The 27,012-nt window shown below is 46.9% G+C and overlaps 1 protein-coding gene across 4 annotated transcripts in view; it reads right to left on the reverse strand.

Annotated features, from left to right (window-relative positions):
- Nucleotides 1–27,012, reverse strand: part of VANGL1 (VANGL planar cell polarity protein 1) — a 59,687-nt gene continuing 32,675 nt past the window's right edge. For 3 of the 4 annotated variants that reach the window (XM_070785864.1, XM_070785862.1, XM_070785865.1), the window contains 5 exons: nucleotides 15,396–15,529; nucleotides 14,283–14,321; nucleotides 13,820–13,952; nucleotides 11,553–11,787; nucleotides 1–7,109 (listed from right to left, as the gene is read on the reverse strand). In XM_070785864.1, coding sequence (XP_070641965.1) covers nucleotides 6,849–7,109; nucleotides 11,553–11,787; nucleotides 13,820–13,952; nucleotides 14,283–14,321; nucleotides 15,396–15,529 — 802 coding nt within the window. In that variant the 3' untranslated portion in view covers nucleotides 1–6,848. The remainder of the gene's footprint in view (nucleotides 7,110–11,552; nucleotides 11,788–13,819; nucleotides 13,953–14,282; nucleotides 14,322–15,395; nucleotides 15,530–27,012) is intronic. The other variant, XM_070785866.1, reaches the window with a different exon arrangement.

The following is a 27,012-nucleotide window of genomic DNA, read 5'->3' on the forward strand; positions in this document are numbered from 1 at the left end:
TAATTTGGGATTTCAGTTTATTTTCCAAGTTTTACAGTATAAAAAATGTAACATGTAAAATGTTTTACAGTTCATTGGAACTGGAGACCCAAAAGAGAACAAAATAACTTGGATACCAGGTACACCATGCCCCTTATAAAGACTCTAACTTTGTTACTGATGTTACAATGAGAAGAGGCTTCACAGGGTACACCTTATGAATGTATACAAATGTACTTGGGCAGATGGTTGCTGGTAGTGTAATTCATTCATTCACATATTTGAAACATCTCAATAAAGCCCACCACCCCGTTTATGCAAGAAGTCACACTCAGACTTTGTCATACCTATCTAGTGACTGTGGACTTTGCTAACCAGCCAAACTGCCCCTCCTGCTTACAAAGTGCGGTATTAACTAATAAGAGAGAACACAAAAGACCCCTGGCCACATCTCTGCACAGTTATGGCTCCATCAGATAGAGACAGATGGTTTCCTTACTGAACTCGCTGGACTGATACTGGATTCTAAATCCAGAAATGCAAAGTTCTTTCAACACAAAAGTGATTGTTAAATAAATTTTCCTTGAGTAAGACCCGGTCCCAGTCTCTCTGGTCTTCTCCCTAGCATCTTTGTTGAAGAAGTGGTCATGACAACACAAGTTAATTCACCACTCCAGTGAGCCTGTATCTACCCCTGCCCTCATCTTGGCTGGTGTCCTGTACTCCAGGCAACAGCTGTCATAAACAACTTCTTGAAAATCAAAGTTTGTTAATTATGTCATAATTTAGGAGTCCCAGAGGAGTTTGCTATTTAGCTAAAGCCTACTGTGAATCCATTATAACAATAAGGAATTATTAGCACACTTTGGATTTTTTTTTTAGAACAATAATCAATGCTAAATGAATACTCTATTATTTCTATACCTGTGGGGCACTGGCAAATGAAAAGTGTCAGCCACTTCTTTCCACCTGACCCCTGGACTGGTGATGATGTGTAACTAAGTTCCCTATAACATGAACTGAACTAGACTTGACACCCGCAGATCAGATGTCCAGGTCCTATTACTAATTCCCTGAGCAACAGTCTCTGGTCCCTAGATATGAACCTTTCCCAAGGTGAGGGCTTTTGGGGGTTTAAATACTCCTAAAGGATGACCTCCTTCAGAGTGAAAGTTCATGTCTACAAGGGAAAACTCAGATAAGAACAAGCAAATATAAAACCAGACACTGTATATTCAACTATTTTTATCCAAACATTATTTCAGTGCCAAAAGAAGTGCCAAAGACACTCAAGATAAAATCCTGGGGGTTGGTCACATTTGTCCCCAGGGCTTAAGATAAGAGGCGTTTTTATCCCACCAAAGCAAGGACAAAACACTGATGTTTTCAAGCTGAGAGACATATCAATTGTAGATTCCCGGTGCCATACTGGGAGTAACATTTGATTGCACTGCTTCAGGTATCAGAAATCTGCAGTTGTGCTGGAGTGCTCTAAAACAGCTCATTGAAGAGGTTTATGTTTCAGGTGATACAAAACAAATTGGGTTATCTAAGGAGAAATGGGACAGGCCTGGTAAAAGGGACACAGAGTACTAAAATCTACTTTTAGTCAGTAGTTTTACATTTTCTACCTACCCTTTGAAAATGTCGTGCTCTTTCCTAGTAAGTATTGGGTTGGTCAGAAAGTTCCTTCGGGCTTTTCTATACCCTCTTATGGCAAAGTCTGAGCAAACTTTTTAGTCAACCTAATAGCAAAGCTGAGAGGCCCGTCATCTTTCCCTTCCTATCCTCCACCGAGAGCAAACAGCAGGCAAGAAGAAGGTAGTTTATGCGCAACAGAAACCTCAAGACGGTGGAAGAGACACAAACGGTGTGTTCAGAGCCCTGGTCTAGGTCTCTTGATTAAAACTCTCGAGGACAAATGTGGGGGAAAGTGGTGTGATGGAAGCGCTTGCTGAGAATAAGGAAGTCAGGCATGGAGGCCAGGGGCTCCAGTCCCAAACCTCCCTCGGCTGGGGCTGTAGGCAGTCCCTTCCCACCTCAACGGGGGCGGGCTGGGGGGGCGCTGTTGGGGTACAAGGTTGACAAAGCACCAGGAAGAGGCCTCCTCAGGTCAGGAGGAGGCCAGGTCAGCCCCAGCACACCTCCCCAAGCCAGCAGGTGGGACTGGAAGGGTGGGAGGGGCAAAACCCAAAGTGACTGCCAGGAACAATAGCACCCAAGTTCTACAGCAAGTGTCGCACTGGCAGGGCTGGTTTTCCTAGAGGAAGGGGAATTTTCAACTTCTTTCCATCAAAAGTCCCAAGGAAATCTGCCAGTGCCACAGGGCAGCTTTCCTTGGAGCCATAGTCTGGGTACAAACCCAAAGTCAAAGAGAAGCGATTCCATCTCCAGTGAACACCCCCTCCCCAGGTTCTGATTCAAGGTTAAGTGCCCTCTGGTTCTCTCTCCTCCACATCCAGAAAATGCCAAATTATATAGGTAATATCTCAAGGTACAGTGACCATGGGATTGGAGTCAAACATTAGATGGGAAATTTCATTTATTAGCTGTGAGATTTTAGGCACATTCTTCTCTCTCTGATCATCCTGGTTCTCACCTGTAAAAATCAGAGATAACCCCTGATTTAAAGGAATTCACCTTCGAGGACAGCATCTAACATAACAATAGCTGATAAACACACCCTATTACCCTTTTCTTCCTTCTTTGACCCAAATATGTTTTCTCAAAAATGTGATCCAAAATCTAACATTCCGGGCATCCACTTGATTAAAGCTCAATAAAGTAGTGTCTATGGCTCCTAATACCATTCAAAAACTGTGCTCTGGGCTTAGGAAAACAACTCATATTTCATTTACAATGGATTATGACCATAAGGTTACACAGGAGTAAATTCATGGTAGTGATTTTTTTTTTTTTTTTTTTTGGTAAAACAAGATCTATAAAGTACAAACCCTACCCAGAAATAAATCACTTAACAACTGCAGGGTCTCTGCTGGACTATTTAAATATTATGGCACCATTTCTGTGCTTTTAGTCATAAACTTTTTTTAAATGAAGTTCAATTTTTAAGTTAGATCAAGAAATCTACGGTAAGGCTTCCAGGGTAGTGAAGTTGGAGCAGTTGCTTATCATGGAGCTAGACTTTTCTTTCTTTCTGTTTTCAGGTCATAGCGTCCAGAGGCAAGGAAGAGTCTAATGGACTTGCCTGGAGGGCAGCGGTGCTCTAGAAGACCTCACTGTGCTAAAGTCATTTACTCCTGGGGAGAAGCCAGTGTAACCGAGGCAAAGGAGCGAAGGAAGGGAGGGAGAAGTAACTGGCTTTAGAGTAACCTCCCAGAAGATGGGTGTTGTTAGGAAACCTCTCAAACACAGGGCCTATGTAGAAACACGGACTTTCACACACTCATCCATATAAACCCATCCACAAGTTATCTGCTGAGATACACACCAGTCTTGCTACAGATAGCACAGATGATCAGATGGCTAACATAAACATGCCGTCCATCTGTTGGTAGTTACACTCAAAGAGAAATGCTCACATATATTGCAACACACAGCCACAAACAACTATGCATCCTTACACAGCAGGGTTCCCGTAGATGAGGGTAAACCAAGGACCCGATTTTGCTGATTTCACTGAGTGACTGCAACAGGCACTCTCCCGGGGGGGGGGGGGGGGGGGTCGTCCGTTTCTGTCAGCCTAATAGGCTCATGGCTTTCCAGGGTTACAGCCTCATCTAAATACAGGCGGCTGTAAAGCAACCAGGAGACAAGAGAATGAGAGCACTCAGCTACCACCACCTATGGTGAGGAACGGGGCACATCTCCCACGCTGGACATACACCCACACAGCCACGATCTCCCCACTGCAAAGGAGGTCCGAGCCCTGGCAGTGAGCAGCAGCACAACACACACACGTGCCAGGGCCACCTCCTCTATCCTTTGGCCGGACAGAATTTGTCCTATCCACAGATTTGAAAAGGAGAGAGAGGGAGATGGTGATAGTTGGACAATAAAACGGAACAAGCATTTTCTCTAGGGCTTACTTTATAAACTTTAGCAAAAGTATTACACACTTTGACTTAGCTGATGATGCAAAGGATGAATCAATCACAAAACCTAGAAATCCCTTCCACCTCTAGGAATGCAGTTCAGTTCATGGACAATTAAAAGTTGGCATTATCTTCAACAGTACCCACTTAAAAACAGAAATTAGATATCTACTGGTTAAAACATCAGGAGGGAAGAGAGCGACCTCAGACACACACTCCTCATTAAGTTTTTCTACTTACTGTTTAATGTTCACATTTTAATAACTTAGGTTCACTATAGAAAATCTATAAACATTTAAGGCAAAAAAATTCTGTCTCCCCAGTGCGGATTTATCTAATCCTACTAGCACAGTTAACCCCTTTTAAAAAGTATAGCCGACTGGCTCCAAGAACTGAAATAGAAATGCATTGTGTTCAGCTGTGTGATACAGTTTTTCTGAAACCTTAAAATTTTTTAAATGGCATCTACATTGTTCCCACTGCACCAGTAACTCAAGCTATTAAGAGTTTGCAAGTGCAAAGGCTTGATACAAAGATCCTGCATTTTATTATGTTATTCTTTCAAAAAGGACTCAATACAAAGTCAGCATTAAAAAAATCAATACTCAATTTAAAATAAAAACAGTAATTTCAGAAAGTCTGACATTCTCCTATGCAAACACTGGGAGAGAGACAAAGGGGTGGAAAGAGAAAAAAAAATTCCTTAATTTAAACCTTTCTTCACCCTGCTGGGAAGGCAGGCACCCAAACCATGACTCCAACTTAACCCCTTCTGGACTGGTAATTGAAGACAGGGTTGGAAGCAGTTTTATGGAACGCTGATGGATAGTGTCATTATTAACCATATGAATATACATGTATGGCACTTCTATTGCTGGGTTCCTGATGCAGCAGCCTCTGATACGTTTAGTCTGAGACAGTATAACCTTTATGTCGCCAAAGTCTCATTGTACATTCACCATCCCTTGCCCAGTCTCCCAAAATAGATTCCTGAGAAAGACATCATCATAAGGAATGTCCAGTTTGAAGGGGACCTAAAGGCAAAACTAAGAAGAAGAAAAGCACCATGGTTACATGGTAAGTGTTTTTCATAAACCAAAACCATGCAATTAAATAGGACATCTTGGCTCCACTCCATACCAACCAGTTTTTCCTCCTTTTCCGACACATCTTCCTTCTGACCTGAAGGCTGTGGATTCAAGACGGCTGTTTACTTTTTCAGATACAGGTGTGTGACAAACAGCCAAAGCCAAGTTTGGTTTAAGACAATAATAACAAACACTGCACCCCTCCTGGAATGAATACACCAGTCAGAATACGTGGGAACACCTATGAGAAGAGCATTGGACAGCGTTGTCCTTGGCTAAAGAAAGGTGACTGGTTAGCCTGACCACCAGGGAAAAGCAAGAGTGAGTATTTGGCAAAAGTTTGTTGTGGATACTGGAAGGTAGGTGGAGGAACTGAAGACTGCTGCAGGGCTCTGCCTCAGGGCGAGCCTTGAATATGGCCCAGCTGCTCCCCCAGGCCTGGGAAAGCCCCCAGAAACCAGCTGTATCTAAGAACAGACCAGGCAGGCATCGTTTGAACCCTAAGATCATCTCCCTACTTTCCTTTCCCCGAATGCTGGATCCTGCCTATTCCCTCTCCACACTCGACTACCAACGACAAGTAATTTAGCACCAGGGCCTAAATCAGCCCCTTCCCAGGTAGTAAGGGGCAGAGGCAATGAGCACACAGTGACGGTGGTCAGAAGTCAGGGACTGGACGCTGCAGCTGTCCCCTGGCAAGGCAGCTTGCTGTGGAGCTTTGTGAGGACATATCTCCTGGGAAATAGAGGCTCCGAGCCAAACGTGCCAGCCCCAGAGTCACAGTGTGGGTCTCTTCCTGGTGGGTGTGGAGCAGCTGGAGGAGGACTGGGAGGGGAGGGGCTCCCGCCACAGCCTAAAGGGAACACCCTAGCTGGCATGCTCTCCCTGGGACCTGCCTGGTGGGCACACCACCCTTTCCTACACAAACAAACAATCCATGGGGCGGACCCGAGGCTGTGCATGGAGCCCCAGGGCACACGTGAACAGCCAGGTCCCCTGTGGCTCTGGAGACTGGGCTCCTGGCCAGGCCTGCCGGCCAGGATGGAGAGAGGGCAGGTGGGCCATCACAGGGTTAAGAAAGGGCTACCTGCTCAAGCTGGTAGGCAAGCAGGTCAGAACTAGGGCAGGCAAATTCTCTCTTTGGGAAACAAAAAATCATGAAGAGCTGTAAACTGACAGTGCACGCTTGTCATTTTGATCCTTCTCTGCAGAACCTAAGGCAACAGAGAACGGAGACGAAGGCAGGCATTTCACCAACAGCCCGTGGCTCCCGTGGTGCTGGACGTTTACACACACAAACACGTGTGGACAGGTCCTGTCGGGTTCCCTGAAACAGGACGAAGATGTGTGCCCTACAGGCCCAGGAGTGGGACGGCCGGAAGCCAGGGCAGGGCCGGGTGCTGGACGAGAGGCAGGGGCGAGTCGTAAGGCAGGGTTCCTGAGAACCTCCAGCTCTGCTTTGGTTTGCAGCTGTCACAGAAAACGCCAGGGAACCGCTTCTGGAGACGGCCCATCCCCAAGTCAGATGTCATCAGTCACTTTCTTCCAGGATGGCCATCTTCTGCTTCCTTCCAAATAAAGTGCAGATGGTCAAAGGACCCTGGTTTCTCATGTGCCAGCTCAGTCAGCCATGAAGAATAATAAAAACAAAGATGCCCCTCTGGTATACATATATCTCTCTATATATATTCTTTCTTTTTTTAATAAAACCACAAATATAGAACTTTTAAACCGACGTCTCGGACTGCAAGCGAAGGACAAATTTGTGAGATTTGGGGTCTATGAACTCTTCCGAGAGCATGATGAACGGAATTTTCTTCACATTGATGACAAGGCTGAAGTCCAAGCATTTAAGGACAAAAACGAGTCCATCCCGCAGCCCGTTGGTCACAGCCTCGTCGCTGACGAGCCGCCACTGCGTGGAGAGCCAGCGCTCCCGGTCGTACTGCAGTGTGGGGCCGGCGCTGAGGTACCGTTCGAGGAAGGCCTGTAAGGACAGCAGAGATGCTGTTAGGGAGGGAATGCCCACTCCAGGTGGCACTGCCAGGCTCCCAGTCATGGGGGAAAAACATCCTCCCAACAGACCGGGACAGCCCGGCTGATTATATAGCAATTCCATCAGACCTGCACAACAGAGTCCTTTGCTGGGGGGAGAAGGCTTCCTGACTTTCTCACTCTCCAGCCACGGGGTGCAGACAGTGATAAGCACAAGAGCGAGGAAGGTGGGGTGGCTGGTACCCACGTAAGCTATGGCTGAGGCACCAGCCCCATCCAAGGGCCCGGGCCCCATGGCATATGCCTCGGCCTGTACCTGTTCATAGGTTGGTCTCCTCCCATCCTGAGAGCTCCTCGGGGCAGGTGCCAGGCACAGAGAAGCATTCTGGCAATGTGAGTGGAAGAAATACAGGGATGTACCTGCTCACACAAAAATGCATGCTCTGCATTCACTGCTATGTGCCTTTGGACACGCCGTTTAACCTCTGTGTGAGTGGAGCAGATGGCAGCAGTAATGCACAGAACGGCTGTGAGGACCAAGTGGTTAACCTGAACCATCTCACGGTGCAAGATCAGGATGGTTATTTGATTTTGGATGAAGTATGCATGTGGTAATCCAAGGGCTGGCCAGGTCCCACATCCACCTCCCCGCCCAAGCCCGAGGCTCCAGGAGCGCTGAGCTCCACGGGTGGGATACTCCCCTTGACATCTGCCGTTCCTCCTGCTGAATGTCGTCCTTCAGAAAATTCCTCCTGGCTCTTTAAATTTTCTCAAACTGCTCGCTGAGCCTCTCAGAGAGGTGAATATGTCCTCCTGTAAGTGCCTATAATCATGGGCATGACTCCCTTGTGATATTCTACTTTCTGAACAATTACCGCTGACTGCTTGTCTGAGCCCCTCACTAAACTATCCTCTCCTGGAGGGCAGGAACTATTTTATTTTTTCAATACGAATTTCCCATGTGTCTGGCACATGCTGGAGGCTCGACTGCATGTGTGTTACACCAATAAATATATTGTTTGATCTGTGAGAAAGAAAAATGAGCAAACCAGGGATATAGATAGAAAATACTAGGATACATCACTCTGGTCCTAAACAAAGTGGTGTCCTCTTCATCCATACCTTACTGCTGCCAGATACAATATTCCTACCTGTAAGTATATATTCTGAGGCAGAAAGGACAGCTGTGCCTCTACTATAACACACACTCGTATAAAATTAGTTCTCATATGGAAATTCCCCAGCAGTCCAGTGGTTAGGACATGGTGCTTTCACTGCCCGCCCCTGGTTCAATCCCTGGTTGGAAAACTAAGATCCCACAGGCTGTGCAGCACGGCCAAAAAAAAAAAAAGTTTTTATGAATCATAAGGAAAAGAAACAGAGAAATGAAACTAAGAAGATAACTCATAAAATAGAAATAAGATATGCAAAGATACTCTATCACATTAATAGTTAAAGAAAAGTGAAAGTGTTAGTTGCTCAGTTGTATCTGACTCTTTGCGATCCCATGGACTGTAGCTTGCCAGGCTCCTCTGTCCATGGGATTCTCCAGGCAAGAACACTGGAGTGGATTGCCATGTCCTTCTCCAGGGGATCTTTCCAATCCAGGGATCAAACCCAGGTCTTCTGCATTGCAGGCAGATTCTTTACCATCCTAGCCACCAGGGAAGCCCATAGTTAAAGAAATATGAATTCAAATAGTAAAACAATGTATTTCCCTCCTCTTAGATGCATGCATGCTAAGTCACTTTAGTTGTGTCTGATTCTTTGCAAAACTATGGACTGTAGCCTGTCAGGCTCCACTGTCCATGGGATTCTCCAAGCTAGAATACTGGAGTGGGTTGCCATGCACTCCTCCAGAGCATCATCCCAACCCAGGGATCAAACCCACATCTCTTACACAGGCAGGTTCTTTACCACTAGCACCAGCTGGGAAGCATCATGCTCTTAGATGAGCATGAGTAAAAAAGAATTATAACACCCAACGCTGTCAAGTGTGTGTGGGGGGATAAACAAATAAACAGTCTCACATCCTATGGGCAGAAATATAAAACAGTAATACCCCTTAGAAGGATAATTTGGCAAGATCTGTACCTTTGATCCAGCTATTCCTCTACTAGATAGTGATCTCTCAGAAATACTTGCATATATGCATGAAAACATATGTAAAAAAAGAGAGATTCATTGCAACATTGTTTAGACACAGGGCTGGCAAACTTTCCTTTAAATGTAAATATTTTTGGCTTCACAAGGCACACACTGTCGTAACTACTCAACTCAGCCGCAGTGGAGAGAAAACAGTGGTACACAATCTGTAAACAAAAGGGTGTGGTTGTGTCCCAATAAAACTCGATTAACGAAAACCACCAACCCCTAGTTTAGACTAACGAAAGATCTTAATCCGAATGTGCATTAGTAGGCCATCCATTAAACAAACCATGGTATTCAGTGGAACAGGACACAGCTATTAAAGGGAATGAGGGAAATCTGTAATGACAAGAAGAGATGGGGAAGTACTGACAGGGAAAGCCAGCCAAGAACAGCTTTAAGTGAAAAAACCAAGTTTCCAAGCTATACCTATATGGGATGAGATTCCCATTTCCTTTTTTTGTTGTTTTGTTCATTTCTGCTTTAAGTGCACACATACCTGAAAGAATATAAACCCATTCTTTATATTAGTAAGAACTGTCTGGCCGGCAGGGATGAAAACTTCGGATATTACACTTCTCTTTAATGTTTGGATTTTTACATAAAGATTATTAGTTTTAATTTGGAAAAGTATACTTTTTTTTTTAGTGAGAAAGAAAGCAACCAGTAAACTTAAAAACCTTGAGGAAAAAGGAAAATAACCACTTCCATTCTATGTGGTATGCGCTATCCCTCTGCATAGGCAGACTCACGTGCAACCACAGTGTTCATACATTTTTGTATGTAATACAAAATTTTTGTAACTTAATATTCTAATAGATTCTTCCACATTTTAAGAGGCGATATACCATAATTTGTAAGCCACTGTTCTGTTTTTAAGTTATTTCCAGTTTGGAGCTAATAAAGAGTATTTTGCAAAATAATCCACATATACATTAGTGTGTATCGCTGACTGTGCTAAGTCCTTTTCCTAGGAGGGGGATTAGTGAACCAAAGACTATGGAAAATGTTATGGCTTCTTACTGAATATCTCCATATTGCTTTCCTAGGGTTTGATAACATTAGTGACAGTGCAACCAGCAGCTGTATATGTAATGGGGCAATGTATGAAAACAGGTCTTTATACCAATAATATCACTACCAGTGTTACATGCAAACCGTATGCCAAGCTCATTTACTCTTTACCACGTGACTTACATGTCGTGCTGCCATATTTAATATAATTCTCATCCAATGATCCTATCAGGTAGATACTATTATTATCTCCATTTTATAAAAGAGGGAACAAGTGTAGAGTAATTTAGGCAAAGTCACAAACCAATTAGGTGGTGGAGTCACAATCTGAATCCACTTGTTTGAAGAGGTCATTGGCAAACACTTTATTCTGCCTCCTTGGCCACGGCCCTCTATTAGACACATGGCTGTTTTTGCATCGTCCCCAAAAGCGTGCTCATGTCATAATGGTCCAGAAGATCACTTAGTAAAACTAACCCCCCAAGAGCCAAAACACCAAAGTGAGAGTATGGTTTCTACCCCTGATGATAATGGCTATTTGGTCCTTACATTATGACAGATGCTGTTTTAAGCACTTCACAGGAACGAACTCTTTTAGTTCTCACAGCAACCCCATGAGGTAGACATTAGTATTATCTCCAACTTACAGACTGGGAAACTGAGGCACAGAGCCATTAAGCTCTTGGCCCAAGGTTTCCCACTAGTTGAGGGAGGTGCCAGGTTAGAACAAATCAGCTCAGGCCCAAGATACACAGAGTACCCTGAATTACTACCAGGGCTGTCTCTAAGTGCACGTCTTTCCTCTGCTTGAATCCAGAAGCCTTCAATTCAAAGGCACATTTAAAGAACAACTGTACCTGGGAAGGAGGGTGGGATGTATGGAGAGAGTAACATGAAAACACACATTATCGTATGTAAAACAGACAGCCAATGGGAATTTGCTCTATGACTCAGGGAACTCAAACTGGGACTCTCTAACTACCTGGGGGGGGGGATGGGGAGGGAGGTTTAATAGGGAGGGGACATATGTATACCTATGGCTGGTTCATGTTGATGTTTGGCAGAAACCAACACAATTCTGTAAAGCAATTATCCTTCACTAAGAAATTAATAAATTTTTTTTAAAAGAAATAAAAAAACCCAACTGCACCAAAGTAACAAAATAAGCAAGAAACATTAACTCTTATCAGTGGGTGCTTTAGAGAAACCTTTGATTTTATCATTCCTGACAACACCCTAAAATGGGACTTGCAAGCTCGGCGCCCAGACGCACCTTTGGGGTCATGCTGTGGGTGATGCAGAAGGCCAGGTGCTGCAGAATGCTCTCCATGCTGTGGTAGTTCTGCTGCCGAGTGGTACGCAGGTATTTCTGCAGAGCCCGGGCCATGGACGGGAAGATGGCTTGGGCAGCCTCCCTGGGGTCCATCACCTCCCCTGGGGCTTTCTGCTGCTCCTCAGCCTGGAGACGCTGGATGTGGATGAAAGCCTCCTCCACTGCGACCACCAGCCTGGAGGCGATGAAACATGGTACTCAGACAGCAGTGCGGGGCTTGAGAACAGAGTCACACAGGATGTGGGAGGAGGACTCCTAGTCGGCAGCCAGCTGGCCCAAGGCTCCCATCCTCAGGCGTCACCCCAGACAATAGTGAGGTGAGGGAAGGGGAAAGGAAGACAAAGGCAAAAGTAATGCGGAATGGGGGCTCCTGGGTGAGGAGGAAGAAGAGTGGACTGCAGAGATGACTCCTAATCTCAATTCTGCCACTAATTTGCTTGGGAGACTCACTACAACGAAGGGTGAGATGAAAAGAGCTTTACGGCCCCTCAAACTGTGGCTACAAAAGACTCTGCATGCACTGAGGGGTGGCTCATGGTACAGAAGCAGCTTTATGGAGAACTAGAGCTGCATCCTCTCCATCTGGCCGCCCACACCAGCAGCCCCAGGGAACAATGAAGGAAGGCAGCACATACGACGAAAACCATCTTTGTCCACTTCAGCTAAAGTGATCAGCTCTTGAAAACCAGCAAGGGCCTGGGGATAGAGGGCGGGCCAGTTAAAGTGTGGGCAGAAGGCCAGCAGCTTCATCATCAGTTGGGAATTTTTAAGAAATGTAAATTCTTGGGTGGGCCCCACTCTAGACCTACTGGAAAGTAAGTAACCTTTGAGGGTGGGGCCGGAACTTGAGACCTATGTTTTAACAAGTCCTCCTGGTGATGCTTTTGCATACTAAAATTTGAGAAACACTGGAGCGAGATTCCCTCCAAAGGCCCAAGCAGGTTGTGTTTATAAACTGAAATTTCAGTCTGGTTAAAAAAAAACAAAGTCTTAAGAGAACAGACTTTTGATTGCCAAAAGGGAGGGAGGGAGGGAGGGAGGTAGATGAGGGACAGATGGGGAGTTTGAGATTACATGCAAACTATTATATGTAGGATAATAAAGTGTCAGACTTTATTTTTTTGGGCTGCAAAATCACTGCAGATGGTGACTGCAGCCATGAAATTAAAAGACGCTTACTCCTTGGAAGGAAAGTTATGACCAACCTAGATAGAATATACAAAAGCAGAGACATTACTTTGCCAACAAAGGTCCGTCTAGTCAAGGCTATGGTTTTTCCTGTGGTCATGTATGGATGTGAGAGTTGGACTGTGAAGAAAGCTGAGCGCTGAAGAATTGATGCTTTTGAACTGTGGTGTTGGAGAAGACTCTTGAGAGTCCCTTGGAGTGCAAGGAGATCCAACCAGTCCATTCTGAAGGAGATCAACCCTGGGATTTCTTTGGAAGGAATGATGCTAAAGCTGAAACTCCAGTACTTTGGCCACCTCATGCAAAGAGTTGACTCATTGGAAAAGACTCTGATGCTGGGAGGGATTGGGGGCAAGAGGAGAAGGGGATGACAGAGGATGAGATGGCTGGATGGCATCACTGACTCGATGGACGTGAGTCTGAGTGAACTCCGGGAGTTGGTGTTGGATAGGGAGGCCTGGCGTGCTGCGATTCATGGGATCACAAAGAGTCAGACACAACTGAGCGACTGAACTGATTATATGTAGGAAAACTTCCCTGTTGGCTCAGAAGATAAAGAATCCGCCTCAGGGCAGGAGACCCAGTTTGATCCCTTGGTTTGTGAAGATTCCCTTGGACTGAACTGAACCTGGAAGAGGGGATGGCAACCCACTCCAGTATTCTGGCCTGGAGAACCCCATGGACAGAGGAGCCTGGCAGGCTACAGTCCATAGGGTCGCAGAGTCAGACATGACTGGAGCGACTTAACACGCATGCACATTATATGCAGGATGGATAAACAACAAGGTCCCATTGAATGGCACAGGAAACTATATTCAAAATCTCATGATAAACCATAACAGAAAAAATATGAAGAAGAATGTCTATGTATGTATAAGAATCACTTTGCTATACAGTAGAAATTAACATGACATTGTAAATCAACTACATTTCAGTAAAATAAATTTAATAAAAAGAGTCGGTGTACATTCAAAAAGAAAGTCTGGTCAGGGTGCTGGTGTGGGGGCTGGGCAGTGTACCTTGCTCTCCGCTTCTTCACCCGCCGCTCATGTTCCGCCTCCTCGTAATACAACTCATTGTGACTCGAGTCCCTGCGCCGAGCAGCTGCGGCGATCATCGCCCGGGACTGACCAGTGGCGTTGTTACTGGGGCCTTTGGGGGAAAGGACGGTGGAGGAAGGACAGTTTTAATGCCTTGGGGTGAGATACAGCAGAAAACAAGTCTACAGGCTGTCAGTACCGTCTGCCCAACCCCTGTGAAGCCCATATACAAATCCCAAAGGTAACCTCCCAGAAAGATGAACATGACCCCTGCTCTGTGCTCAAAATGCTCACAAGAAGAAGGCAGTCTCCTGAAACCCCAATCTGATGAATGGAAATGGAAAAAAAAAAAAAAAAAAAAAAAACTCCATAGGAGATGAAAAACACTTGACAATTAAAATGCTGACCCATAATAACAGAGTGTGCTGAAGATGTTATTTACCATCTGTCACAGGAAGTTCCAGTTTGGCCATCAGAGCAGCTGGAACATGCATTTCAGCGATGAGACAATGGGAGAGAATGAAAGGGATGGGGAGAAAAGGACAGAGAAAAGAGTCAACGCCCAGAGACACTGACCATGCTCCTGCTGAAGAGTCAATGCCCACAGAGACAATGACCATGCTCCCGCTAGAGTGTCATGGTAACCACAACTGTTACAGAAAAGACCCATGCTTGGGGCTTGCAAAATGTCATGTTCATTAATAAAGACCTAGAATTCCTGGTCTCATAGCCCTGACCATGGATCGCCTGAACTTTTCAGAAGGACAAGGCAGATAGCATGCTTTCTTATGTAGTATCTACTTAATGGCTTGGCTGGCTAATGGGATTCTGCACTAAGTTTTCAGATCACAGGTGAAATTTACCAATCCTTTAGGATTCACAAGAGAGTGAACATCTCATGTAGCCAAAAGGATAAAAAAAAAAAATCAGGCAGAATATTGTCACCCAAACTGACACCACCTCTAAATTACTGGACTTGTTCACAACGTGATCCTCTTCTAGGCTGCAAAGCTCTTGCCCTGACCCAAGGTGTCGTGTTTCTTGCACTTACCCATCTGATGGCCTGAAACACAGCTCTGATGTCCCCACCCTCGCCTCTGGCCTCCCTCCACCCACTCAACCCCAGCTCCCAGCCAGGACTGAGAAACGCCTGTAAGAACCTCACCAGATGCTTGAACTGGGAGTTAGAGTCTTAACAGACTGGGGTAGCTGAATCTTCTGGTAATTTATCCAAATTTTGAAAAGCAGTCTTTCCTATGACCTTTCAATGTATGATGTTCACAGCAAGAGGCAGAAAAACTACATCACGTAGTTTTCATAAACCTCAAGATGAATGAAACTCCCACACATGTAGACTGTAAATCAACATTTCTGTAAAAATATGTTTGCCAGCAAAAAAAAAGAAAAAAAGAGGAAAAGAAAAAATTGTTCTGACATGAGCATGTACCATAAAGGCAAACTGTGAGAGGAACAGAACCAAATGGAACAGAATTTAATCTATGCAGTTGTCCGCCTGCTCCCACATCCACCAGAGACACCACTTCAAGGCACATACCATCTACGTTGTAGACTTTCAGCCCGGCCATGTGCTTGGCTGCTCGGAATTTGGAGGCTGTTAGGAGGTTGGGGTTATAGATGGTGAAATCTTTATAGTAATTTTCCAGAACCACCAATGCTGCTCGCTGGATACTGAGAAAAGAAGGTAAAATTAATGCAGTTTTTTCCCCAGTAGCTCCTATGTGAAAAAAAAAAATCATATTTTGGAGTCAGGTAAAATAATAAAACACCAAAGATAGCCTCATACAGAAGGCTCCTGGGTTTCACCACGTCTTTTGTCTCCAGGATGAAAATTTAAAGACAAAACTAAGCCCCATCGTCCACTGGATTCTATGTCTTCTCCCAGGCCACATCATTAGCCACATCAAATGTAGCCAGCAGGTGAGAAGGGAATGTTACAACTTCTCATTTAGATTTGTTTAGACTACACAGAACTAGCCTCATTTTTCCAGTTTACAGAAGAGCAAACTAAGGACCCCCCAAAAGGTCAAGAGACTTACAGATGGCCTCAGAGCTACTGAGTATAGATTAAGAGCTACAGAGAATAGACTAAGTTTCTCAGGTTCCAGAGCAGTGTCTCCACATACACCTCATTGCCCCCAGGGGAAGGAAGGTAGGGTTTTCAGTTTCCTATAGCTCAGACAACACCTGCACAGAGCAGATGCACTGGAAAGATGCTAGCTGCAGACACCTCCTTCTCTTAGTCCCACCCATCCCAGGCCTGCGAGAACGCTCTCTTTCAGAGGAAGTAAGACCCTTTTCCCTCCCCTGAGGTCTCAGCTGAGACCTCCCTTGTTCTTGGTCTGCAAGTCCTCCAGCTCCATGAGTTGCCGCCTCCGTCCCTCCAAGAAGGTATGTGAAGGGGACTCTCCCTGCCAGTGTCCTGAGATCTCTAACCCGTCCTTTGCTTGGCCCCTCTGCAAGTAGTGGAGGAGCAGAGAAGAGGTGGCAGGGTTAGGTAGGGGCGCTGGGGCACCCATCCTCGGTATCAGTCGCAAAAGAACAGGTTCTTAGTCACAGATGCGGGACACTCCCCAAAGAGTGATCTATACTAACACAGCCAGGGATTTTACATACTTCATCTCACCTGACACTCACAATCATTCAAGGGAAGAAAACCAAGGCTCAAAAATCTATGACCTGCAAGCAGGATAACAACTGCCGAACAGCAGCATTGGAACTTCAATCTGGATCTCCAGCCTCTAACATGTGCTCCTTCTCCCAGATGTGTGGCCGCTGTAGGACAGTGTACGTATGTACCAACCTGTCCAGGTCTCTTAGACGTTCACTAACCACTGGTATGCTAAACTCCACAGTTATTTGTATTCTGCCCTTTATATTTGTCTTTCTGGTTACTTCCTAAGTGCTTGTGTTAAGTCACTTCAGTCATGTCCGACTCTTTGAGACCCTATGGACTTTTGCCCACCAGGCTCCTCTGTCCATTCTCCAGGCCAGAATACTGGAGTGGGTTGCCATTTCCTCCTCCAGGGGATCTTCCCAACCCAGGGATCGAACTCAAGTCTCCTGCAGCTCTGGCATTGAAGGCAGACTCTTCGCCGCTGAAGTAGATGCGCTTATAAGGATTATTTACAATAGCCTGGGCACCAGGACACAACTGCTTTTAATTCCTAGAGGATTCCATTGCCTACTACACCTCTCCAACTGGCTCAGGGATCTTCACACCAAGACAAGAGAGCCCCTAACCTATCAGTTTGACACTGTCAATCTAGTCCTCTGCTTCCCTTGGGGTCATGTCCCCAGAGTTTAACATGGGAATTGAAAAACAGTCTAGACGTCAATCAGCTAACCTCCTTGAGGGCTGAGTCACAGCAGTACTTTCTGACTCATATCCCCACACAGGGCCTTGATCTGTGATCTGCATTCAGTCCAGGCTTAGTATCAACCTAGATATGCACATTCATGCGGGGCTGGGGAGAAGTGACAAGATCAACTTCCAGTAACAGAAGAATAAGATTCCTAAGAGCAAACCCACATTCAAAAGCCCTAGTCATTTTGTTTCTCAGTCGCCCACTCATCATGTTCATATTTAAGTACCTGCCTCAGTCAAGTCCTGGGAATGCAAAGATAGGGTGGGAGGAGCTTCTCCTTGCTGATGGAAGTGGAACAGAAGCTCTGTGACCACCAACTGGAATGCACAGGAGCCGAGGAAGCACAGAGGAGGGCTTCTAACCACCCAGGACTTGGGTGGGCACCTGGGTGGGCTTCCTGAGGAAGTCAAGTGGCCCTTGAGGTTTGTGTGTCACAGATCTTTGTGCAGAAGACTTCCCGACTTCCACAGACGCCCCTGCCCAGCAGATCCCTGGCTCAGCATGGCCAGCCTCCTCCCTGTTGCTCCTTCCACCCGAGGCAGGGCACGTGCTGCTTCGGCACACTTGCTCCATCCTAGACTGACCTGGTCACTCGTCATAGACAAACGCTCCGGAGCTCCTGTGTACCTCGTCCCCCTGCCCAGGCGCTGCTTTTCCAAAGTCTCTGGGCTTTTTAGAGATGAGGAGCCCCTCCACACAGACAGGTCTGTTCACACACACAGATTCTCGGCCTGCAGACCATTCCACCCCATACTCCTGTGCTGACACAGACACATCTCAAGAGGCCTGGATTCCAGCACAGAAGTATTCCCCTGATCAAGATTTAAAACTTGGTTATTCTCAGGCCTGTCTTCAAAGCAAACCCTCTGTGGTTGAGGGGTTTGGCTTTTTTGTTCGGCCAGCCCACAAGGAGGAGCCCAGATCATCACACTAACTCAGCTGGGGCCTGGGAGGGGGAGAGGGAACGGCTGGACTGGAGCCCGGTGGCCATATTTTCCAACCTCTCTGCCCCCCAAACCACCATGTCACCCAGAGAAAGGGTGTCTGCCCATGCCCAGCTATGGAAGGGGGCTTCCAGAATGATGCTCTCCAAGCTGGGCAAGTCCACAGCCAGCATTATGCCAGAGTCATGCCAGAGCCCTGGCGGCCTAGGGAGGGCTCAGGGTCCAGACAGCTAACACAGGACAGGTGGCATTCTCCTCCTCCAGCCCCGTCTCAACAGAGGCTCCAGAAAGCCCCAGAAGCAACTGTGGACCTGCTCTCCATCCCCACCCCAACCCCTGCCCACAAGGTGACAGCTAAAGTGGAAGCTAAAATGGAAAAAAAAAAAAAAAAAAAAAACCCACAAAGCTGAGATTTGGATTAAAATCCAGTCTGTCTTTCCTCATCTTTCAAAGACAGCAAACTATGTGATATATGAACGGAGTCTTGCTGGCGAGTCAGCATGATCATCACTTGCATTAAGCACTGGGCTGTGCTACCTGCTTATCAGAGCAGAGGTGTCAGACCCCATTAGGGGGCGGAGCTCTGTGCCCACGTCCACGCCACGTTCTTCTCCATGTTCTCCCTCACAACTGGCTATCAAAGTCATTCCTAGTTGCTGTTAACCTCGCTGCCTCGGGCCATCACCCTCTGTCCCTGTACACCTTCAACATTAGGGTAAACAGAGAAAATGAGCTTTGAGGCACCTGAGTGAGGAGCTCTACTCAGACTAAGAGACACTCGCTCCAGTACAACAGTCTGATGTCAATTTCAACCCCAAATGCGAAGTTTTTTCGTTTCTATTCTGGCTCCTGATTCATGCTCTGAATTAGTTGAGTTTGTTTGATAACCAGGATAAAAGAAATCCATGACTAATGTATCTTTTGGCACCTACTGAGGGGACACCCTGCACCCTGGCATTGGTCTAGGTCATGGCCCCACAAGGCCAGGATGCAGGAGCACCCCCTGTCCTCAGCCAGTGTGGGGGTTCAGAAGCCACCTGCCTCTGCTCCTTGTGTGCGTGCTAAATCGCTTTAGTTGTGTATGACTCTGTCCAAGCCTGTGAACTGTAGACAGCCAGGCTCTTCTGTTCATGGGATTCTCCAGGCAAGAATACTGGTGTGGGTGGTCATGCCATCCTCCAGGGGATCTTCCTGACCGAGCAATCGAACATGAGTCTCTTCCATCTCCTGCACTGGCAGTCAGGTTCTTTACCACTAGCACCATCCTTAGCATCTTTCAAATGTAGCATCTCGCAGGGCCAAAGGAGAGCTGACTTCTTTCAGGAAACCTTTCCAACCCTCCGGACCCCACTAATCTCTCAGGAGAGTCTCAAGTGCTAGGCTGTCTCTCCAGCAAGCCTGTGAAATCTCCCCCTATCCCGCTGCACAGGGAGACACCTTCTGTGGCTTCCCCACAGTGCACAGTACTCGTTGGCCCAGCCTGCTCACTGAGAAAACCCCAGACCTGCCGGAAGTATAGGATCAATTCTGAGCATGTATTTCCTAAAACCATGGAGTTTTAGAAGCAAAGGGGTTTCAGAGATGAACAAAAGCAAACCCTTCAACTAGTCCCAGTCTCCAGACGAGATCATTTCAGGGGAAGGAGGGAGGCAAGAAAAACCAAGTTGGTGAGAAACGTGCCGCCTCTCTTATCACCATCACAGTCAGAGACAAAAGGCAGTAACCTGGCTAAACAGTCCTCCTGCGGAAACCCTGTAATCATCAGGTGGAGCCTGACGTCCAGATTGATTGTGGACAGGGCTCCACCAAAACCTCATGGCAAGGAGCACTTTCCCAAGATATGGAGCTCTGAGCTCAATAATTACTGCATTTTAATACAGCCTCCCAAGTCACTACCCAGGGAAATACCTGTCTTCACAGACTGCATATACATGGGGAAAACAGCCCATAGATACACACAGCTTGTAAGAGAAATTCACTGCACATAAAGACACGAGTACTGGGCTTCGTGGCTCAGGGGTAAAGATTCCTCCTGCCAGTGCGGAAGACAGGGTTTCGATCTCTGGTTCAGGAAGATCTCACACCACAACTATCGAGCCTAGAGCCCAGGAGCCACAACTACTAAAGTCTTTGCGCCCTAGAGCCTGTGCTCTGCAACACGAGAAGCCACTGCAATGAAAAGCCCGCACACCGCAATTAGAGAAAAGCCCGTGCAGCAACGAAGAACCAGCCAAAAGTTAAAAAAATAACTTAAAGAGAAAAAAGCAAGTACAGGAATCCCAAATGGGCCTAGGAAAGGACAACATAGACGACGGAATACCCATGATCAGGACCAGAAGTAGCCGATATCGTTCCCAATGGGAAAGTTAACCCCCCAACACTACTTGGTCCAAACGTGAGCCCATGGACAAGACAGGGCAGCGATGGATCAGCACAGATGTCCGAGGGAATTCAACATCCACAGTGGAATCTGCAACTCACCCTTGCCTTACTGGCCTATATTCTTTTCAGGACAAAGAAGGTGGAATGTGAAATGCTGCATCTAATCAGCCATAAAACATCTTCCAGTGTCAGTGATAACCATCACACAAGTGCCATGGCAATGGAGAAGAGAGCTCCACCTACATGCTACATCTCTAAAACACCAAGAGAAGCACCTCTGAACACAGTTCAAATTTTAGTTCATAAAACTCTGAAAGACATGCCTTCAAAAAATAAATTCTGAAAAAACCAAATTCATGTCCTGTGTATCTACACCTCTGCAGCCTCCACATGCTCTCTGATAGGGGGAGAAGAATGCACACTGCAAATGGTGCGGGCTTGGGACCCAGAGAGCATGACCCCTGACTCTTCCATTATTCTCTGGCCTTGAACAAATTAACTCATTTCTCCCCACCCCAGATTCTTCATCTGTAAGATGAGACTATAACACCATAAGACAATCTCGCTGTAACATGGTATGCATGCATGCTAAGTTGCTCAGTTGTGTCTGACTCTTTGAGACCCTAATGGACAGTAGCCCTTCAGGCTCCTCTGTCCATGGGATTCTCCAGGCAAGAATACTGGAATGGGTTGCTATGCCCTCCTCCAGGGGATCTTCCCAACACAGGGGTCAAACCCACATCTCTTACGTCTCCTGAACTGGCAGGCAGGTTCTTTACCACTGGTGCCACCTGGGAACAGCCTATAACATGCTCAATTGTATAAAATGTATGACTAAAAGGTTAATGAAGTGACGTGTGCAAGCCCAGTGCAGGCAGCTAGTCAGAAATTCTAGTGACAGATCCAAACATACAGGTCTGACCTGGGACTGGAGTCACCCATGGTAAATTGTCTCATAAGCATAAATGTCAATGGGGACAATTCCAAAGTCAATGACTTCCTAAGACTTCAACAGTTGGCACTAAGGTCAGGAAAAATGTTGGAGACTCAGAGTCTGCCCTCCACTTTCCTATTTCCCAAGAGGAAGTTGCCTGCCTGGTTTAGGTTTGTTTTAAAGATTAAATGAGATAATAAACTTTAAGGTCCTGACCTAAAGCAAATGGCCATTAATGGTAGCACTGTGAGCTTACCTGTCCAGGTTTATTGTGGGGGCCAATCTGTCCCCTGTATGCACCTGGATGACCCTTCCCATCAAGGGCCGACACGTGGGCACCACGAACACCGGTCCCCTCTGTACTGTCTTCCTTAGGGACTCAGACTATAAAGTCAGGCTACTCTCTGTTTTTATGCAGTATTTGCTACCAACTCTCAGCTTTCTGAAAAATCAAAACTACAGCTTCAGGGAGTCATCCTGGTATACAATGTAGACAATGCACTGACTTGGAGTCAGAGGGCCCGGATTCCAGTTCTGATCCTGTTGCTCTGTGAACTGCGTAAGTCATTTTCCCTTTTTTGGCCTGTTTACTGGCTGATGATGGAGCGAGAATACCAACTATTGCATTTGGTTGTTGACAAGAGCAAATGAAAACCTGCCAGTGAAAGAGTCTATAAACTATAAAGGATTATATGAACATAAAGCATTATCATATTACTAAGGAATATGAGTATTTTGTAGCGAGGGGTAGGGTTGTTTGTTGGCTAAAATATTCACCCCATTCCTGGACATCAAAGCATGACTCAATCTCTACTTACATCAAACCACAACATTTTAGAAATGAAGAGAGTTTCAGTGTTCACCCACCTAATCATAGACTCAAGAATTAGAGAAATCAGAGTCCATCTAGTCCCAACTTCCAATCCAAGCACCGGCTCTTTAAAATACCCCAGAAATCATTCAGTCTATGCTTGATAAGAAAATGTACTCTCACTTTGTACTAAAATGACCTTATTTTAAGTTCTACCCACTGGTCCACTGGCCACCCGCCCCCCCCACTCCACCCACTTCCTTCCACACCCAAGCCCCTTTTTCTTGTGAATGTCCAACAAATACTAGAAGAAAACAATTGTGGACATAAATCTCCCTTTTAACCTTCCTATTTTGCAGATAAGGGTCTGAGACGTTAAAAAAAAAGCATTGCACCGCGCCCCCCCCACACCCAGTACAGAGTTGTCTATTTCCTGTTCGTTCACTTTTCCTTGGATTTGACTGGGACTTCCGCAATTAATCTTGTTGTTGTTGTTCAGTCGCTCAGTTGTGTCCGACTCTTTGTGACCCCATGGACTGCAGCACGCCAGGCTTCCCTGTCCTTCACCATCTCCCGGAGTTTGCTCAAAGTCACGTCCATTGAGTCAATGATGCCATCCAACCATCTCATCCTCTGTAGTCCCCTTTTCCTTCTGCCTTCAATCTTTCCCAGCATCAGGGTCTTTTCCGATAAGTTGGCTCTTGGCATCAGGTGGCCAAAGTACTGGAGCTTCAGCATCAGTCCTTCAATGAATATGCCAAAGTACTGGGGCTTCAGCTTCAGCATCAGTCCTTCCAATGAATATTCAAGATTGATTTCCTTTAGGATTGACTGGTTTGATCTCCTTAATCTAGCACATGCTATTAAAATCAGAAATATTAAGGCTTTAGAGCTCACTCATCAGAGGCACACTTTGCAGCTTTAATCTTCTCCCAGAGCAAAGAGAAAGGGTCTGACAGGGTCAGGTGGGGAAGCCTTGCACCGGTTTTAGCCACCTCTTTTCAAATGTTAATTGCTTCCTTTAGCTTGTCAACAAAAACAGCTTTCCCAGTGTGTGAAAAACAAGAAAGCATTTCTTACATGCTATTGCCCCATACAAACGCTAGCTTTGCTGTTGATAATGCTTTCCGACTGTGGTGCTGGAGAAGACTCTTGAGAGTCTCTTGGACAGCAAGTAGATCAAACCAGTCAATGACTCAATGGACGTGAATTTAAGCAAACTCCAGGAGATAGTGAAGGACGGGGGAGCCTGATGTGCTGCAGTCCATGGGGTTGCCAAGAGGCAGACACGACCTAGCGACTGAACAACAGCAACAACAGAAAAACTCCACTAACAGGAAGGCATTGGACAGACAGTGTTCTGACCACAGAGTGAAATCCACAAAGCCCCCTTTCAGGGTCAATTTTCGTTATCCTGCCAGCCAACTATAGACGCTGACGTTCAGAAAGATCTTAATGACCAGCCTTCACAACTCCATCCACAGGCAAGTATTAATAGAAATTGTGAACACCCACTAAATCCCAAGTTCTGGGATGGATGTGAATGACACCTCATGGGGCTCACAATCCCATCAATGATGACAACCACCTGAACAGGTAAGTACAGTGAGTGACCCGGGGCTGAGACAGAGCATTTGAGTGGAGGGGTTTCAGGTGAAGATCCACAGAGAAGGCAGAACCGAGTCTGAGCTGAGTCTTAAAAGATGAATGATGGTCAAACCTTATGGAAGAAAGCATCACAGGCAGAAACAGACTGGTGTTCCACAATCCTCCTAAGTGGCTACGACAAGAGCAATGGGGTCACAGGGGAAGAGCACCAAGGACCGAAGGCAGCTGCCAGAAGCCAGGAGGAGCAAGGAAGGCCTCTTTCTGGGTGCAGAGAAAACATGCCCTGCCAGCCACTCAGTTTGTGGTCCTCAGTGGCTCAGTGATAAAGAATTCACCTGCAATGCAGAAGCTGCAGGAGATGCAGGTTCGATCCCTGGGTGGGGAAGAGCCCCTGAAGGAGGGCACAGCAACCCACTCCAGTGTCCTTGCCTGGAGAATCCCAGGGACACAGAAGCCTCGTGGGCTATAGTCCATAGGGTCACAAAGAATTGGATACGACTGAAATGACTTAGCCCACAGGCACGCCAGCCACCATGGAAGTGAATACACTTCTGTGTAGTACAGAAGGATGGAGGCAGGTAGAGGGCAAGGCTGGGCTAAGGTTAACGGTGGCTGAGGCTCTGGACCAATGGCAAAGGAGAGAGGGTGAGCAGAGAGGCTGAGGAAGGAGAGGTCGGTAGGGACAGGGGTGGTAGAGAGGGTGAGCCAGCAGTAAAGACCCAGAGGACGCAGCCAGTAAAAGGAGCCTGGGTACCACAGCCACCCCAGCTCCTGCTCCTTAAGGTGTGCTACCCAGTAGATGCATTTTAGGCTGGAAACGGGTCTTTGAGAAAACTCTAAAATGAAGGATCCACAATGAAAATTGATTCAGCTCTTTGGGAAAATCCCACCCTGGGAGAGAAACGGATGACCTTGATTTGACCTGATTGCTACTTCTTCCCAGGACAGTCAACAAGGCGACAGCTTCCTGGATGTGTGGGTGTCACTGGACTTGGGAGATAAACTGACTTCCATGTGACCAACAGTCAGGAGTGTTTGCAGTAATGCTGGGACTCATTCATGTGAGTCCCAGAGATGCAAATATGATTACCCCTGAACGTTGCTGCCACCTCCTCTGCTGAGAACTGGACACACAAGTGTTTATACCCTCTGGCCCTCCTGCCCTTTAATTAGAATGTCTGTCCTACTGGGGCCAGTAGCCTACGCAAGTCCCACGTAGATAACAGGCAATGATCACCTTGGAACCTGAGGACAGGGAGCAGCAAAAACTGGAATCTGCTTGTGTTCACACAGGTCTGGGTTAGGATGCAGGAAGATGTGGGAGAAAGGCAGGATCTTCCGGGACCTTGTCATGACAGGGGAACACACACGGCTGCTTGAGATCTCGAAGTGAGGCCCATCCTGAGAGGGGACAGTGGTCAGCATCCCTGTCCTGCTGCTGAGGTCCGAGGAGGCCCTTCCCTAGGCCACATGGATTCCCCGGTGACCCAGGCCTGCTAGAACCTTGGCTTCAGTGACCACGTTCTCTGAATCAAGATCCGCAAACTGGCAGGTGTCCCTGGATAAGGCTTTGAGCACTGGCTGCAGACAAGCCCTGCAGGAGATCCCACTGAAAACCAGCAAACTGCAACCAGACGCCAGGATAGCTACTTCCAGAAGGAAGGAGGTGAAATGAACGTGCGGTTTGGAGGGCACTCAGGGTACTTCAGGCCCTTTACTGTCCCTATTAAGGGAAGCACACTAACTGAAACTGCCCACCCTGGCCAAGCACCACAGTAACCACGTGGGTGAGTTATTTTACGACAGGAGATCTTGGTAAGGAACACAGAACTAATCAGCCACTACCAACCGGAAGAGTTCAGGAAAGGTCAAAAGGAGATACCACATGTCCAACCACCTCCCAGAATCCTTCTCTCAGGAATCTATCTTGGCTGAGCAATGGATAAGCCACCAGGAAGGACCCTGAGTCAGAATGCAAGAAAACCTGGAAACTAATCCCATCACCATAAAACCGAGACTGCAAGCCACGTGGCAGAGCAGCTCTCCTGGGTTCCCTCACCCTACTCTCTACTTGGGTGCCTGTTCCCAATAAAGTCTCTTGCTTTGTCAGCTCGTGTGTCTCCTTGGACAGTTCACTTCTGAGTGTTAGACAAGAGCCCACTCTTGGGCCCTAGAAGGGGTCACCCGTTCCTGTAACATCCTCCTTTAAGTTCCTGCTAAGAAAGTGTAACCTGGGAAACATCCTCTCTAATAAAACAAGCAAAGCCACAAAGAACCAGCTCAGAGGAGATCACACTGTCAGCACTGGGAGGACCGTGAGCACAGAAGTGGCTGACAGCTTTATACAACACCCTGGTCCTCCTAGTCGCAGGAACTAGACAACCAGACGCATGGCATCTGTCTAGGCTGGAACACCGCGATCACTGGGAGGTTCTGAGCTAGCTGACACGGCTGATGAGAGTCCCCACCCAGGGGATGATCCAGTCACGGCTGACTGTCCCACAACAGAAAGATGCTGGCAGACCCCGCAGGTGGGGGACCTACGAGCTGTGCTCCCCTCAAGTGACAGGCTTGGCTATGGCCACATCTGCCCTGAGAGCTTGCAGCCCACTTCCAGGCCAGGGCACAAGCCCCAGTGCACTGTCACCTCCCGCAGGGTCCAACCTGGGCTGCACCTGCCATGCCTGCGATGGGAATTCTGCCTTCCAAGCTTTAAATCACTGAGCTGAATCACACCAGATACACATCAAAGACAACCACCTGTTCTGGGTGCCTTGAAAAGCAGATTTAGATCGGGACTGAGAGCAGCTCCAGACCCACCCAGGATGCTCGGCTGGCCTACTCTTATCCAGCCTCACATCCCTTGACTTGGGTACCTCTGGCCCTAAGAAGAACTGCAGGTGCCCACACAGAAAGATCTGGAGGCCAAGGGCAACAGGCCTAGCCAATGGATCTCTGCTTACAGAGACTAATCGAGGCCAATACAGAGCAGGACAGGGAAAGAGAGTCCTGTCCACTTGCCCGTGAGTGTTAGCACAGCACACACACTGCACTAAATCACACCCATTGGTCTGTGGAGGGGACGTGCAGAATGCTGGGCTGGCCGC

This window comes from Bos indicus, chromosome 3, assembly GCF_029378745.1.
Source record: "Bos indicus isolate NIAB-ARS_2022 breed Sahiwal x Tharparkar chromosome 3, NIAB-ARS_B.indTharparkar_mat_pri_1.0, whole genome shotgun sequence".
In the NCBI taxonomy this organism is placed as follows: domain Eukaryota; kingdom Metazoa; phylum Chordata; class Mammalia; order Artiodactyla; family Bovidae; genus Bos; species Bos indicus.